General features: G+C 46.9%; 2 protein-coding genes across 2 annotated transcripts; one reads left to right on the forward strand and one right to left on the reverse strand.

The window, feature by feature from the left end:
* Positions 1-873: 873 nt before the first annotated feature.
* On the reverse strand, positions 874-14,895 carry stxbp4 (syntaxin binding protein 4). The gene is made up of 12 exons (XM_062378797.1): positions 14,666-14,895; positions 14,327-14,445; positions 13,763-14,029; positions 9,520-9,602; positions 8,779-8,868; positions 8,619-8,684; positions 7,428-7,607; positions 7,079-7,195; positions 6,591-6,640; positions 3,850-3,986; positions 2,015-2,072; positions 874-1,190 (listed from the first exon to the last, which is right to left on the reverse strand). Exons 1-12 carry the CDS (start codon positions 14,893-14,895, stop codon positions 1,037-1,039), a joined length of 1,551 nt encoding a protein of 516 aa, XP_062234781.1. The 3' UTR covers positions 874-1,036.
* Positions 13,376-15,440, forward strand: hcar1-3 (hydroxycarboxylic acid receptor 1-3). The gene is made up of 2 exons (XM_062378913.1): positions 13,376-14,039; positions 14,501-15,440. Exons 1-2 carry the CDS (start codon positions 13,659-13,661, stop codon positions 15,191-15,193), a joined length of 1,074 nt encoding a protein of 357 aa, XP_062234897.1. The 5' UTR covers positions 13,376-13,658; the 3' UTR covers positions 15,194-15,440.
* The last annotated feature ends 13 nt before the right edge of the window (positions 15,441-15,453 follow it).

The following is a 15,453-nucleotide window of genomic DNA, read 5'->3' on the forward strand; positions in this document are numbered from 1 at the left end:
CATGTGAATGACACATTGCACATCCAAGATACGTGTGCGTGTTTGTGCATGGGTGTGTGTTTGTGTGTGTTTGTGTGTGTGTGTCTGTGTGTGTGTGATTTCATTAGTGTTTCCGAGTGCAGCAGATATTTATAGCTGTACTCACTGGAATCAATACTCACCCACGGGCAGCAGGAACATCAGCCTTCCACCTCCAGCCCACACACACACACTAAAAATACTACACACACACTCACACACACACACACACACACACACACACACACACACACACGCACACACACACCCACACACACACACACATTATTGACACTTAACAAATGACTCCCTCTCTTGACCCGGAGCTAAACTGTAAAATAATCAGGTTATAGGTTTTATTTTGTTATTTCCTTCTGTTGTTTGGTTGTGTTGTTGTTTGGTTGTGTTGTTGTTTGGATGCAGACGTCAGAGGGAAGGACGAGAGTCTCTGTATCGATCTCCCTCTATGACATCACACACTGTCCTACAATGACATCAGAGGGACGAGCAGCTGGACTCATCAGGAAGTCTGCAGCGTCAGGAACGACCAAGTTCTCAACGACGTGGACACGAGACACCGTCCTGACTGAAGAGCTGTGATCACTCACTCACTCACTCACTCACGCTCTCACTCATTCATTCGCTCTCTCGTTCACTCACTCATTCATTCGCTCACTCGCTCACTCACTCACTCACTCACTCACTCACTCACTCACTCACTCACTCACTCACTCACTCACTCATTCATTCACTCACTCACTCACTCACTCACTCACTCCCTCGCTTGCTCACTCACTCACTCACTCACTCACTCACTCACTCACTCACTCATATAATGTCAGTCTGAACTGTTACTGAGGTTTTATTCAGGATGTTTATTAAGTTTCATTCCCTCGTGTGATTCGCAGCTCAAAGGTAAATTATGAGTTTTATGAATTATTGGTTATGATGGTGGTTTCCCAGGACAGCATCCTACTGCTGCAGTACCCATGAGGACAGAGAGGACAGGCGGGACGCTCTACATCTCTGTCTCGATGGACGGGCTGGGTCTCTGCTCTGTGGTCTCGCCGTCAGGCTCCGCCTCCCTCTCTGAGGCCTGTGGAGGAGTGGGAGGTCCCTCGCTGCTGCCGCTCGCCGCCGGGAGGCTCCATGATGTCGTCTGGGTCATGTGACTGTCACAAGAACAAAGGAGACGCTCACTGAGACGTTTCTTCATTTTCACTGAATCATTTATGGATCGTGATGAGAACTAGAATCTCCTCCCTGTGGTTATATGTCTCCACCAATCAGAACAGTTTCAGTCATATATAGATATCTTCATGTGGTCACTGTGACCTTTAGTCTTTGACCTTTGACCCTTGACCACCAAAATCTAGTCATCTTTGAGTCTAAGTGACTATTTGGTTTGAATATGAATAAATTCTTGAGATACCGTGTTCATAATGGAACCTCTTTTCAGATGTGTTCCTGACGTGCTCCTCACATGTTCCTGATCTGCTCCTCACATGTTCCTGACCTGTTCCTCACATGCTCCTCACATGTTCCTGACCTGCTCCTCACATAATCCTGACCTGCTCCTCACATGTTCCTGACCTGCTGCTCACATGTTCCTGACCTGCTGCTCACATGTTCCTGACATGTTCCTCACATGTTCCTGACCTGCTCCTCACATGTTCCTGACCTGCTCCTCACATGTTCCTCACATGTTCTGCAGGTTTTCTATGTGAGAACAAATGTCTGAGTCAGTGTCTCTGGACATGTTCTGGATCTTCTCCTGCAGCCTCCTGGTGTGTAACATGTCAGAGTGAGTCCATGTGAGGAACCACAGAACAATGTGTGGAAGCTTCCCAGTGAGCGAGTGGACGTGTTGATGAGGTTTCTAACCTGACGTGAAACCTGAAGAATACAAACATCTAACACACTGAACCTGAAACCTGAGGATCGTGGAGACACCTCTGGTTATCTGGACATGCTCCTGGCTTATCAGTATTCTTACTTGATGTAGTATTTGTCTCCGTCTGCAGTGTAGGCCTCCTCCCAGCCATAAGGAAGACCTGTGGGGGGGGGGGGGGGGGGGCACATCATGTCAGGTTTAACATGTTACTGATATGATCTCAGGCACAAGGATCAACACAAATATGACGTTCCATCTGAGTGTTTTTCTGGAGAAGATCAGTGATTCCCAGAAGCTCCGCCCGGAACCAGGCGGCTGCACCGACTGTTCACGCATCCTTTGGTCTCCATGTATGTTCAGAGACGACAGTGAGACTGGACCACAGAACAAAGACGTGTGCTCCGGGGACAGAGGACACTTGGTGCAGCTCCCTGGTCCAGAGCAGGAGGAGGACGAGGACTTCAGGTGGAGAAACTTGAGATAAATCTATAATTCAGCTTCACGTTCTGGAGTCATGATGAATATTTCAGGACACGTTTAACATCCTCAGTTTGAAAAATGGTTAATGATTAGTTTCAGCCGACATATGGATTTGAAATGATTTATGTTCAAAGAGGTTTGTTTTAGTGTTATTAGATATTTTCCTTTTTCTTAATCAAACCACTGGCTCCTACTGAAGCTGTCAACCTTTAAAAACACCTCACAGCTGCTCAACGTGATTTCTATTCAGATATAAGGAGGTTATTTTCAGCAGTGAATTAATCCACTACAGTGCAGTGTCCGACAGGTGTGTCCACCGGCGTCGCACCAGCAACCGGGACATGTCAACACTGCTCTTATTTCCATGTTCCTCTGATTTGTGTGTGTGGACGTTTGTGTGAGTAAATCAGAGACACTTAATAAATCAGAATCTGATTCTTTAGATTTCACTCTTGAATTTCTATTTGGTGTAAAAACCTTTAAAAGTTTTACCCACTTTGTTCTTAATGTTATGACGAGTGATGAGTCACTAGATTATTAAATCAGACTGCAACATATTCTCATTTTGAAATATCGTCCCCAAAAAGAAAACCTGAGCCTCAGATATGAATTTAGTAAAGTGATTATTAGATAAGTCAAATCATATGGAGACATGGTTGTCATGGTGACGTGGTCAGAGGTGCTGCTTTTATAAAACAAATGATATGAAGTGAATTATCATGAAATCAGTGTGTGTGTGTGTGTGTGTGTGTGTGTGTTTGTGTGTGTGTGTGTGTGTTTAAAGACGTGCACGTATCCAGGAAGCGATCTTAACACACACACACACACTGACCTCCTCTTTCTCGGAGCTGTGACTTGGTTGTGTTGCGTCTCTTCAGGATCTCTAACAGATAAATGATGACGCCGCCTGTGACCCTGAATAATTCAATATTAAAACGATGATGTGATGAAAACAGATTCCGTCAGATTAAAACCATGAAGAAGAGCAGCAGCTTGGCTATATATATATATATATATATATATATATATATATATATATATATATTGATATACACTGTATTACATCATAGTGATGGTTTACGTGGTATTTTTCAGTGTAAATGTTCAATGAACCAAAGTTCAAACATTCGTGTCGTGTCTCAGTCCAGTCGACCTGCAGACGTTCCTCACAAATTCTTTTCCAGTTAAACTTAAACTGTTTCTTTGCATCAGCAGCTGGACACACAGGAGCAGAGACACAGGGAGTTGACAGTGACGTGTTTCATGCAGAGTTGAGACACGAGTCCATCGCTCAGGAACTGAGGAGACGAGGAGTTCACAGGGAGGAGAAGCTGGTTGATGACCTCCTGCTGACGACTCAGGTCGACGGGGTCAGCTAGGTTCAGCTCCATCATGCGGGGCAGCAGAAGGAGGAAGGAGGAGGACATGCAGACCAGCGTGTGGAGGACGTCACTTACAGTCCACCTCCTGAATCGCTCTGACCGTCCTCGTGAGCTCCGTCGCCTCCTGAGCCAGCGTCGCCGCCGTCCAGGGACTCCTCTGGTGGCGAGGAGGCAGACCTTGAGGCGACGCCCCCACTTTAACATCTCCAGAGCTGCAGAGAGAGAGTGGGAGGAGTCAGCCGAGAAAAACTACACAGTCCAAGAGATGGACCACACGTCTCCACTTCCTCCCACTGTTGTACGAGGAAATGAACAGAGGTCAGGACAGACGTGTTCACCACAACAGGAACACGCCAAAACCAGTCTCCAGATAACCACTGTCACGTTACAGGCTCAGTGGGAGGGATTAGTGACATCACAGGTGTGAACGTAGACAAGAGGACTTAATCAATATCAGGAGCATGTCAGGAACATGTCAGGAACATGTCAGGAACATGTCAGGAACATGCCAGGAACAGGTCAGGAACATGTCAGGAACATGCCAGGAACATGTCAGGAACATGTCAGGAACATGTCAGGAACATGTCAGGAACATGTCAGGAACATGCCAGGAACAGGTCAGGAACATATCAGGAACATGCCAGGAACAGGTCAGGAACATGTCAGGAACATATCAGGAACATGTCAGGAACATGTCAGGAACAGGTCAGGAACATGTCAGGAACATGTCAGGAACATGTCAGGAACATGTCAGGAACATATCAGGAACATGTCAGGAACATGTCAGGAACATGTCAGGAACATGTCAGGAACATATCAGGAGCATGTCAGGAACATGTCAGGAACATATCAGGAACATGTCAGGAACATATCCAGAGCATGTCAGGAACATATCAGGAACATGCCAGGAACAGGTCAGGAACATATCAGGAACATGTTAGGACCACATCAGGAACATGTCAGGAACATGTCAGGAACATGTCAGGAGCATGCCAGGAACAGGTCAGGAACATATCAGGAACATGTTAGGACCACATCAGGAACAGGTCAGGAACATATCAGGAACATGTTAGGACCACATCAGGAACATGTCGGGAACTGGTCAGGAACATGTCAGGAACATGTCAGGAACATGTCAGGAACATGTTAGGACCACGTCAGGAACATGTCAGGAACATGTTAGGACCACGTCAGGAACATGTCAGGAATATCAGGCAGGAATATCAGGAGCATGTCAGGAACATGTCAGGAACATGTCAAGAACAAGTCACGAACATGTCAGGAACATGTCAGGAACATATCAGGAACATGTCAGGAACATGTCAGGAACATGTGAAGAACATGTCAGACTTCAGCTCATATCTGAAAACAGCTCTTTAAAATGTCTTCAAATTAGATTCAATTGTTCAGTTGGACTCAAGAATGAAGCGATTCGAGTTTGGTGTCCAGGTCAAATGTAAAAGGTCAAAGGTCACTCTGACCTGTGATTTCTTTCAAATTCAGCACAAACTTTTGGACTCACAGATTAACTGATTCATTTAAAAGGTCCAAGGTCAAATTGGCGCAATCTGACTTTAGAGTTTCTTTAGGATCAGACAGACTCTGAAAGTCTCTCTTCAGTTCAGGTGTGAAAACAGTTTTTAAGTTTGGACTGAGACGGAGACACAGGAAGGTCCTGAGCCGTCAGGTTGAACCTCCTTGTTGTGAGACGTGCTAACCACTGCGCCACTATGTCGTCATGATGGAGACAAATCCCTCGTTACCTCAGCTCTCTCTGCACTGAAACCTGAAGACAGGGTCTCCCCTCTTCCCACCTGGAGCTGCTGAAAGACCACCTCCCTTCAGCTGAGCTCCAGAATGAGACCTGCTTCTCTCCTCAGAGAAACAACCACTCTGTGGACTCGAGCTTTTAATGAGACTGAGACTCAGAACTATGAAGGACCTGGTGACCTCGGCAGCAAAATGCCACTTATTTCTAAGAAAGAGGAGAAGCAGCTATTAAGTGGCCTAGATTCACACGGGCAGGTGAGCTGGGGGTGTGTGTGTGTGTGGGGGGGGGGGGGGGGTCCCATGGTTATGAAAGACGCGTTGAGGTGTCCCACTGACTTCATAACATGACCAACTGACCTGATTTACACAACCACACTTACACAACCTGAGCAGGAGGATTTATTCATCTGCCGCAGAATCACGAGGAAGCGTCATGACCATTTTTAAAAGTTATAGCTTTAATCTTATCAGGGACATAAAGAAAGAACTGGTCCGAGGTTTTATAATATAATATGAGAATAACACGTGTTTTAGTAAAAACATTGAGATCTGGACTGGAGGTCACATGGTGCAGATCATCTGACAAATAATCCTGAAGTGTGGATTCATAAAATAATCTGAATGATCCTCCTCCATCTGGAAGCATACAAAATAGTGAGAGCAAGCACACACACACACACACCACACACACACACACACAAACAAACACATACTCACTAACACACACACACACATACATACATACATACACACACTCACTCACTCACTCACTCACTCACTCACTCACTCACTCAGAAAGCAGCGTCAGTAACTCTTTGATTCTTCATGTGAAGGAGGTCATGTGACAGGAGCCTCACCAATCAGTCATTACAGAAAAGAACCAATCCACAAGAGGCAGAGAGCGTCAGATTCAAACAGCGTTTACACACATCTCTGCTCCATCGTCTCTAGACCTCTGTGGTCATGTGGACACACACACACACACACTGCTGAATACACAAACACCACACAACGACACACACACAGTGTCAGTCATCCTCACCCACCTGCAGCTCTTGGTTGGTCCGTGACTTTGGAGCAGGAAGTCCTGAACGTTCTGCAGAAACGGAGACAGAAGAAAACACATCACATGTTCATCACGTGTTGTTCTACATCTCTGTTCCCACAAACTTCAGAAAGACTTTCCAACACAGGGTTAGTTAGAGTTCAGCTCCGAGGAGTTCCTAGTTTACCAAGTACAGGAACCTGTAGGGCGGGGCTTGAAGTTGTGAAGACACCTGATTGGTCAAAATCTCCAGCTTTTTATGTCCGCCATAAAATCTGTTTCTTTATTTTAAATAAATGTTGTTATTAACACAGAATCATCTGTGTGTGTATGTGTGGGCATGACTCTCTATGGTTATTAGGACAATTCTGGTTCAATACCATAACCCTGGTGTGGACATTCTCTCTGGTCCTCAAAAATTAAATTGGCTTTTTGAGAGTTAAGAGTCTGAACATCTACAGAGAGACACACACGTGTGTGTGTTCTCACCTCAACAAAACTCAGCAGCTTCCCTGTGGACAGCTCAGAGCTCTTTTTGGACGCCTCACTCTTCCGTAGCTGACACTCGAGGACGGACACTTTCTTCTTCAGCTCGTCCGTCTCCTCCTGAGATCAAACAAACACGGTTAAAACATCAGAAGAAGAAAAGCTGTTCAATGATTCGTCTCCAAAAACAACACAATGAAGTGAGCGACGGCGCCCTCTGCAGACACACATGGGAAAGTCTTCTGTTGACAGCACCTCCACCATCTGCTCAGACGTCTTCTCCACCAGATCCAGGGTAATGTAGCTGTGTCTCTGAAGGGGGGGTTACAGTCCCAGGGTAGAAAGCAGTCACCTGATTGGTCGACGGCGGCTGCTCCGCCCTCTGAGTCTTCAGCTCAGCGATCTCGGCCTCCAGCAGGTGGATCACCTCCTCGTAGTCCATCTCCATCCCCCTGGCCTGCTTCTGAGCCGCCTCGGCCAACTGGATCCGAGTCCTCAGGGCCCGACTGTCCTCTGCTCGCAGCCGGACTTCCTGTCAGGACGGAGGGACAGAGGGACGGAGGGATGGAGGACAGAGGAGGAGGAGAAGAGAGATTCATCATCACAAGCCTCTCGGAACTTCTCCAGCCTTCTCTGTGTGTGTCTCTGTGTGTGTCTCTGTGTGTGTCTCTGTGTGTATCTCTGTGTGTGTCATTGTCTGTGTCTCTGTGTGTGTCTCTGTGTGTGTCTCTTTGTCTGTGTCTCTGTGTCTCTATGTGTGTCTCTGTGTCTCTGTGTGTGTCTCTGTGTGTGTCTCTGTGTCTCTGTGTGTATCTCTGTGTGTGTCATTGTCTGTGTCTCTGTGTGTGTCTCTTTGTCTGTGTCTCTTTGTCTGTGTCTCTGTGTCTCTGTGTGTGTCTCTGTGTGTGTCTCTGTGTCTGTCTCTGTGTGTGTGTCTGTGTGTCTCTGTGTCTCTGTGTGTGTCATTGTGTCTCTGTGTCTGTGTGTGGTTTTTTGTCTGTGTCTCTGTGTCTCTGTGTGTGTCTCTGTGTGTGTCTGTGTGTGTGTCTATGTGTCTCTGTGTGTGTCTCTGTGTGTGTCTCTGTGTGTGTCTCTGTGTGTGTCTCTGTGTGTGTATCTCTCCAGCAGCACTGGAGCTGAGCAGCAGACCTGTTGGACCTGAGGTCAGAGGACAAGTGTGTTAACGTCCTCCTGGCGTCTGTGTGCTTGTGTCAGGCATGTGGACATTGATCACTTGATGTAACACAATAAAAGAAAGTTCAGAGATGAATCACAGCAGTGACACAGACACACCACACACATGCACACAGACACACACACACAGACAAAGACACACACAGAGGCAGGAGCGCAGAGTTGGATGCTCTTCACCAGTTAAAGTGCACGTCAAAGTGTGTGTGCACAGTTACAGACTCACAACCTGCATCAACATGAGTTCAACTCGATAAGAAGTAAACCGACATTCTGCCTCTGACCACCGGGTGGCGCCGGGGGAGGGGACAAAGAAATGACATCACTCCTCAGGTGGTGTCACATGACTCACCTGTTTGACTTTACTAAGCTCCTCCTCCATCTGATGGTGAACTCTCTGAGACTCCATCAGCTGCTCCTGGAAACACAACACAATCCTCTGACTGTGTGTGTCTGTGTGTGTCTGTGACTGTGTGTGTGTCTGTGTGTGTCTGTGTGTGTCTGTGTTTTACCTGCAGCCTCTTGATATCTCTCAAAGCCTCAATGTGCTCCTTCCTCAGTCTCTCCATCTCCTCCAGGTCCTCCAAGTCCAACAATGATGGCTACACACACACACACACACACACACACACACACACACACACACACACACACACACACACACACACACACACAGACAGACAGACACATACATACACACACACACAGACAGACAGACAGACAGACACATACATACACACACACACACAAATACACACACACACAGACAGACAGACAGACACATACACACACACACACACACACACACACACACACACACACACACACACACACACACACACACATACACACACACACACACACACACACACAGACAGACACATACATACACACACACACACACACAGACAGACAGACAGACAGACACATACACACACACAGACACACACACAAATACACACAGACAGACAGACATACAGACAGACAGACACACACACACACACACACACACACACACACACACACAGACACACACACACACACACAGAGTTTATCAGCCATTAAAGGTAAAATTAACATTTAACTTACATTAAACATTAAACCTTCCATCAGTCAAAAAGTTGAACAATTCTCTCTCTCTCTCTCTCTCTCTCTCTCTCTCTCTCTCTCTCTCTCTCAGGCTGTGGTCGCTCTGACACCATGTGACCAGACAGCCCCCCCCCCAGGCGTGAACCAGCAGGTTGTGGTTTTACCTTTGAAGGCCACCGTCCCCGTCGCTTCAGCTCGTAGTTCGAACCCGAGAGTCTGAACATCTGTGAGCTGTCAGGTCCAGAGCCTGGACACACACACACACACACACTCACAGATCAATACAAACACACACACACACACAAATCAACACAAACACACAAACACACACACATAGATCAATACAAACACACACACAAACACAGACACATAGATCAATACAAACACACAAACACACACACACACACACACACACACAGATCAATACCAACACACACACACAGATCAATACAAACACACACACACACACACACACACACACACAGATCGATACAAACACACACACACAGCTTTGAGCTTCGTGACGCGTCGCCTCTGATGAAATAAAACATTTCTTGATTTATTTATTAACTTTAAAGTTTTTATGAGTTTTAAGAAGAAGATTGTGAAACTAAAGATTTACAAGTTCAAACTTTAAAACTTCACTTGAAAAGAAAAACAATAAGTCACTGACTGGAATCATCGTCCTGTTTGTGTGTCTGTCTCTGTCCCCCCCCCCCCCTCTCTCTCTGCTGTAAATATTAATCAAATAACACACACACACACACACACACACACACACACACACAGGTTTTGAAGTGTCCGTCTCTGAGGACACGTCCTGTTCCCGTTTCACAGTTTCTTGTTTGAAAGGTTTTGAAATGTTTCCTCTTTCAACATAAAACAGTTTTTGACTTCGTTGAATATTAATAAATTAACTTTTAATTACTGAGCGAAGTTTTGACTGGATTCAAAAGACAGAAGCAAACATATTAGAACTATATTCAGTTAGTAAAGTGAAGTTAGAGTTTCCAGCTTCAGCTCTGGAAAGTGACTCAACGCTGATTCTTTACAGCTTCACGTTAATCCGGAGATTTCACAAGTCCCAAGAGAGGACGTCTCAACAACGTCTGTCCCCACAGAGGACGTGTCAACAACGTCTGTCCCCACAGAGGACGTCTCAACAACGTCTGTCCCCACAGAGGACGTCTCAACAACACAAGTCCCCACAGAGGACGTGTCAACAACACAAGTCCCCACAGAGGACGTCTCAACAACACAAGTCCCCACAGAGGACGTCCCACAGCTTCCGTCCCCAGAGAGGACGTCTCAACAACACAAGTCCCCACAGAGGACGTCTCAACAACACAAGTCCCCACAGAGGACGTCTCAACAACGTCTGTCCCCACAGAGGACGTCTCAACAACGTCTGTCCCCACAGAGGACGTCTCAACAACACAAGTCCCCACAGAGGACGTCTCAACAACACAAGTCCCCACAGAGGACGTCTCAACAACGTCTGTCCCCACAGAGGACGTGTCAACAACGTCTGTCCCCACAGAGGACGTCTCAACAACGTCTGTCCCCACAGAGGACGTCTCAACAACACAAGTCCCCACAGAGGACGTCTCAACAACACAAGTCCCCACAGAGGACGTCCCACAGCTTCCGTCCCCAGAGAGGACGTCTCAACAACACAAGTCCCCACAGAGGACGTCTCAACAACACAAGTCCCCACAGAGGACGTCTCAACAACGTCTGTCCCCACAGAGGACGTCTCAACAACGTCTGTCCCCACACATCGTCTCAACAACACAAGTCCCCACAGAGGACGTCTCAACAACACAAGTCCCCACAGAGGACGTCTCAACAACACAAGTCCCCACAGAGGACGTCTCAACAACACAAGTCCCCACAGAGGACGTCTCAACAACACAAGTCCCCACAGAGGACGTCTCAACAACGTCTGTCCCCACAGAGGACGTCTCAACAACACAAGTCCCCACAGAGGACGTCTCAACAACACAAGTCCCAAGAGAGGACGTCTCAACAACACAAGTCCCCACAGAGGACGTGTCAACAACGTCTGTCCCCACAGAGGACGTGTCAACAACACAAGTCCCCACAGAGGACGTCTCAACAACGTCTGTCCCCACAGAGGACGTCTCAACAACACAAGTCCCCAGAGAGGACGTCTCAACAACACAAGTCCCCACAGAGGACGTCTCAACAACACAAGTCCCCACAGAGGACGTCTCAACAACACAAGTCCCCAGAGAGGACGTCTCAACAACGTCTGTCCCCACAGAGGACGTCTCAACAACACAAGTCCCCACAGAGGACGTCTCAACAACACAAGTCCCAAGAGAGGACGTCTCAACAACACAAGTCCCCACAGAGGACGTCTCAACAACACAAGTCCCCACAGAGGACGTCTCAACAACACAAGTCCCCACAGAGGACGTCTCAACAACACAAGTCCCCACAGAGGACGTCTCAACAACACAAGTCCCCACAGAGGACGTCTCAACAACACAAGTCCCCACAGAGGACGTCTCAACAACACAAGTCCCCACAGAGGACGTCTCAACAACACAAGTCCCCACAGAGGACGTCTCAACAACACAAGTCCCCACAGAGGACGTCTCAACAACACAAGTCCCCACAGAGGACGTCTCAACAACACAAGTCCCCACAGAGGACGTCCCACAGCTTCCGTCCCCAGAGAGGACGTCTCAACAACACAAGTCCCCACAGAGGACGTGTCAACAACACAAGTCCCCAGAGAGGACGTCTCAACAACACAAGTCCCCACAGAGGACGTGTCAACAACACAAGTCCCCAGAGAGGATGTCTCAACAACACAAGTCCCCACAGAGGACGTCTCAACAGCGTCCGTCCCCGTCTGTCCTGCAGGACGTCAGCTTCAGAGACCACACAGGAAGTGGGACCCAGTTTGACCCTGAACCTTATTGTTGGTAGATCAAAGGTTCAGTGTGTGAGATTCAGATGAAAGGATCTATTGTCAGAAATTTTACATAAAATAATCCTAGTTATGTTTCCTCGTATGAATTGTTGTTTTCTTTACTCTAGAATGAACCCTTTATGTTTAAAGATTCTGAACATAAATAATTTACTATATTTAACTACTTTATATTTAACTACTTTATATTTACAACTTTGTATTAAAAAACTTTATAGTTACATCAGCGGGGGGGGGGGGGGTTACAGTTTGTAACTGACATGGAAACATTAAAACAGATAGCATTGCCGATGTCTCACAGATGTTCGCTCATGCTGCGACTAACAGCAGATGTTATTAGCATGACCAAGCTAATGTAGCATGAAGAAGACGTAGTTAGCATCGCGACAAAGACTTGAAATGATTCAGTGTCATTTTTTTAAACGGATGCATTTTGTCTTTGAGCAGGATTTTAGATTGTACACGTCACATTTGTGCTGAGTCAGCGTTAGTGCTGAGTCAGCGTTAGTGAGGAAACGTGTTTCCGACATAAAACAGGAACAACGGCCCCCGCCCCCCCCCCCCCCCCCCCCTGCACATAGATTTCATTCATCACTTTGTCAACAGATGTACTGAAAGTAATCAAATTAGATTTTTTATGTAAAACTTTAATATTTAGATTAATTTCTGTTTTGGTGTGTTTTGTGACAGCATATTTTTCAGTCTGTATTTTTTTTAATTGTCTTAAACTTTTAAAACTATTTTCAAGAAGAAATTTCTTCCTAAGCCCACTTATAGTTTTTATGAAATCTGATATTCACCACTGTTTTCTTATCTGGGATTTGATCTTATGTAAGAAATGAAATGTCACATGTTGCACAGATCGGACACTTAGAAAACTTCTTAATAACAAATGTAAGAAAATTATTAAGATATGAGTGAATGAGGCAAAATGAAATGAGGTGTCTGATGCAGTTGTTTAAAAGCGCACAGTCATGATAGTAATCCACTTATCATAAAGACTTATTTACCTAGTGAACTTTTACATGAAATATTTTGACATCTTCTCAAAGAAATGTGATATTGTTAATTTCATGTGTGACCACTGAAGCCTGTTTTCTGATCTGTGGTGAACAGGAAGTGGTTCGGGTCAAACAGGTTTTCTCTCTTTCTTTAACACAGATTTCATTCAACAGGAAAGAGGAAGGGGAAAGGGGAAGCCTCAAGTTTCCTGAATCATGAAACTTTCCTTTGTGAGGTCACAGCGTTTCCTGTCTTCCTCTTTCTTAGATCCACACCTGAGGTTCAAGTCGGCACAGAAGCTCCAGACACTTCAGACGGACGTTTAGTTATTCTATCGAAATGTTGTCAGAACAGAATGGGAACTTCACGACCCCTGTCCCTGGCGGCGGCTGCCCACCTGTCGGGATTCAACTGGAGGGGGTCATCCTTCCCCCTGTCCTCACCATTGATGTCATACTGGGGCTGCTGGGTAATGTAGTGGCCCTGTGGATCTTCTGTTTCAAGCTGAAGACCTGGAACCCCAACAACCTGTTTCTCTTCAACCTGGTCATCGCCGACTTCTTCGCTCTGGTCAGTCTCCCTCTGAGGATCGATGCCTTGCTCAGGGGTCACTGGGTGTTTGGAGACGGGTTGTGCCGAATCAACCTCTTCCTCATGTTTTCCAACCGCTCGGCCAGCATCGCTCTGATGACCGTGGTGGCCATCTACCGCTACTTCAAGGTGAGAAACTCATTTTAATGTCGAGTACTGTTTGTTCACACGTCACACCATAGGTCCATAGATGTGATCCATAGTTTTACCTTCAAGTGCAAGACCGCACAGTACTCCACAACTCCAGTACTCCACAACTCCACAACTCCAGCACTCCAGTACTACACACTAGTTAAAATGGAGGTCAGCTGCTTCTTCTTCTTCTTCTTCTTCTTCTTCTTCTTCTCTTGTTTAATTCTGTCTCTACTTCCCATGTTTGGTCCAAAAGTCCAAACTCTCCAACAAAGTGTTTTCACTGCAAACAGCAGAGCTGCTCTTCTGGTCTGAGGAACCTTCACACCTGAGGTTGAGGGTCAGACTGAAGAGCTTGAAGCTCTGAACCCAACCAGGTGTGAACGGGTCTTCAGACGTTGATCTGTGTGAGAGTTGGATGATCCCGTTGAGGCCTGATCTGCGTCCTCTCGTTCCAGGTGGTCCACCCTCACCACAGGTTCAACCGGATGAGCCAGCGTCAGGCGGCGCTGGTGTCGCTGCTGGTCTGGCTGCTGGTGATCAGTCCTCGGGTTCCCATGTTAGCTTACAGCCACATCAAGGGCGGCGGCAACAGGACCCAGTGCTTCTTCTTCACGTCTTACAAAGAGGCCTCGCGCGCCATCATCATCCTGGTCAGCATGCACCGGATCCTGACGGTGCTGGAGTTCGTCTTCCCGCTCGCCATGCTGCTCTTCTGCTCCGTCCGGATCTCCAGCTTCCTGAAGCAGCGGCAGATGGGCAAACCCGACAAGGTGCGCAAGGCCATGCGTGTGTGCGCCGCCATTGTTTTAGTGTTCATGGTTTGCTTCTTGCCCACCACGGTGACCACCATCGGGGTTTGGGCGGTCCGCTCCTACCGCCCGTGGGACTGCTCCGCCTTCTACACCTTCACACAGCTCACCATCGTGTCTCTGGGACTGAACTTCCTCAACTCAGCCCTGGACCCCATCATCTACATCTTCTCCAGCTCCATGTTCAGGAAGGCGCTCTGCAGCTTGCTGCCCCGCCCCCCGTGCTGTGGTCAGGACGCCGCCGCCAACGGGAACACGACCTCCTCCTCAGCGAGTCAGAGCACGAGCCAACAGGAGCTGAAGTCCATGAGGAGGAGCAGAGGGAGTGAAGCCCTTTGACGGAACTCCACAACTCTTCATTACTGCTTCTGATTGATGCTGAAGTTTTATTCACGTTTGTTGTTTATGAAAATGTGTCGGTTCATTCGTTAAAAATTAATATTCCTTTAACAAAAAATGTGGGTTTTAATTCTGTGTTTATTAAAACTTTTGAATAAATTTTGACTGAGAAATGAGCCAGAAGTTCACATGACACAAGGAGATCTGACGCCACCTGCAGGCGACCAAATGAAATGCACCGATAACTTGAATAAAATACA

The sequence above is a fragment of the Platichthys flesus genome, chromosome 20, assembly GCF_949316205.1.
Source record: "Platichthys flesus chromosome 20, fPlaFle2.1, whole genome shotgun sequence".
In the NCBI taxonomy this organism is placed as follows: Eukaryota; Metazoa; Chordata; class Actinopteri; order Pleuronectiformes; family Pleuronectidae; genus Platichthys; species Platichthys flesus.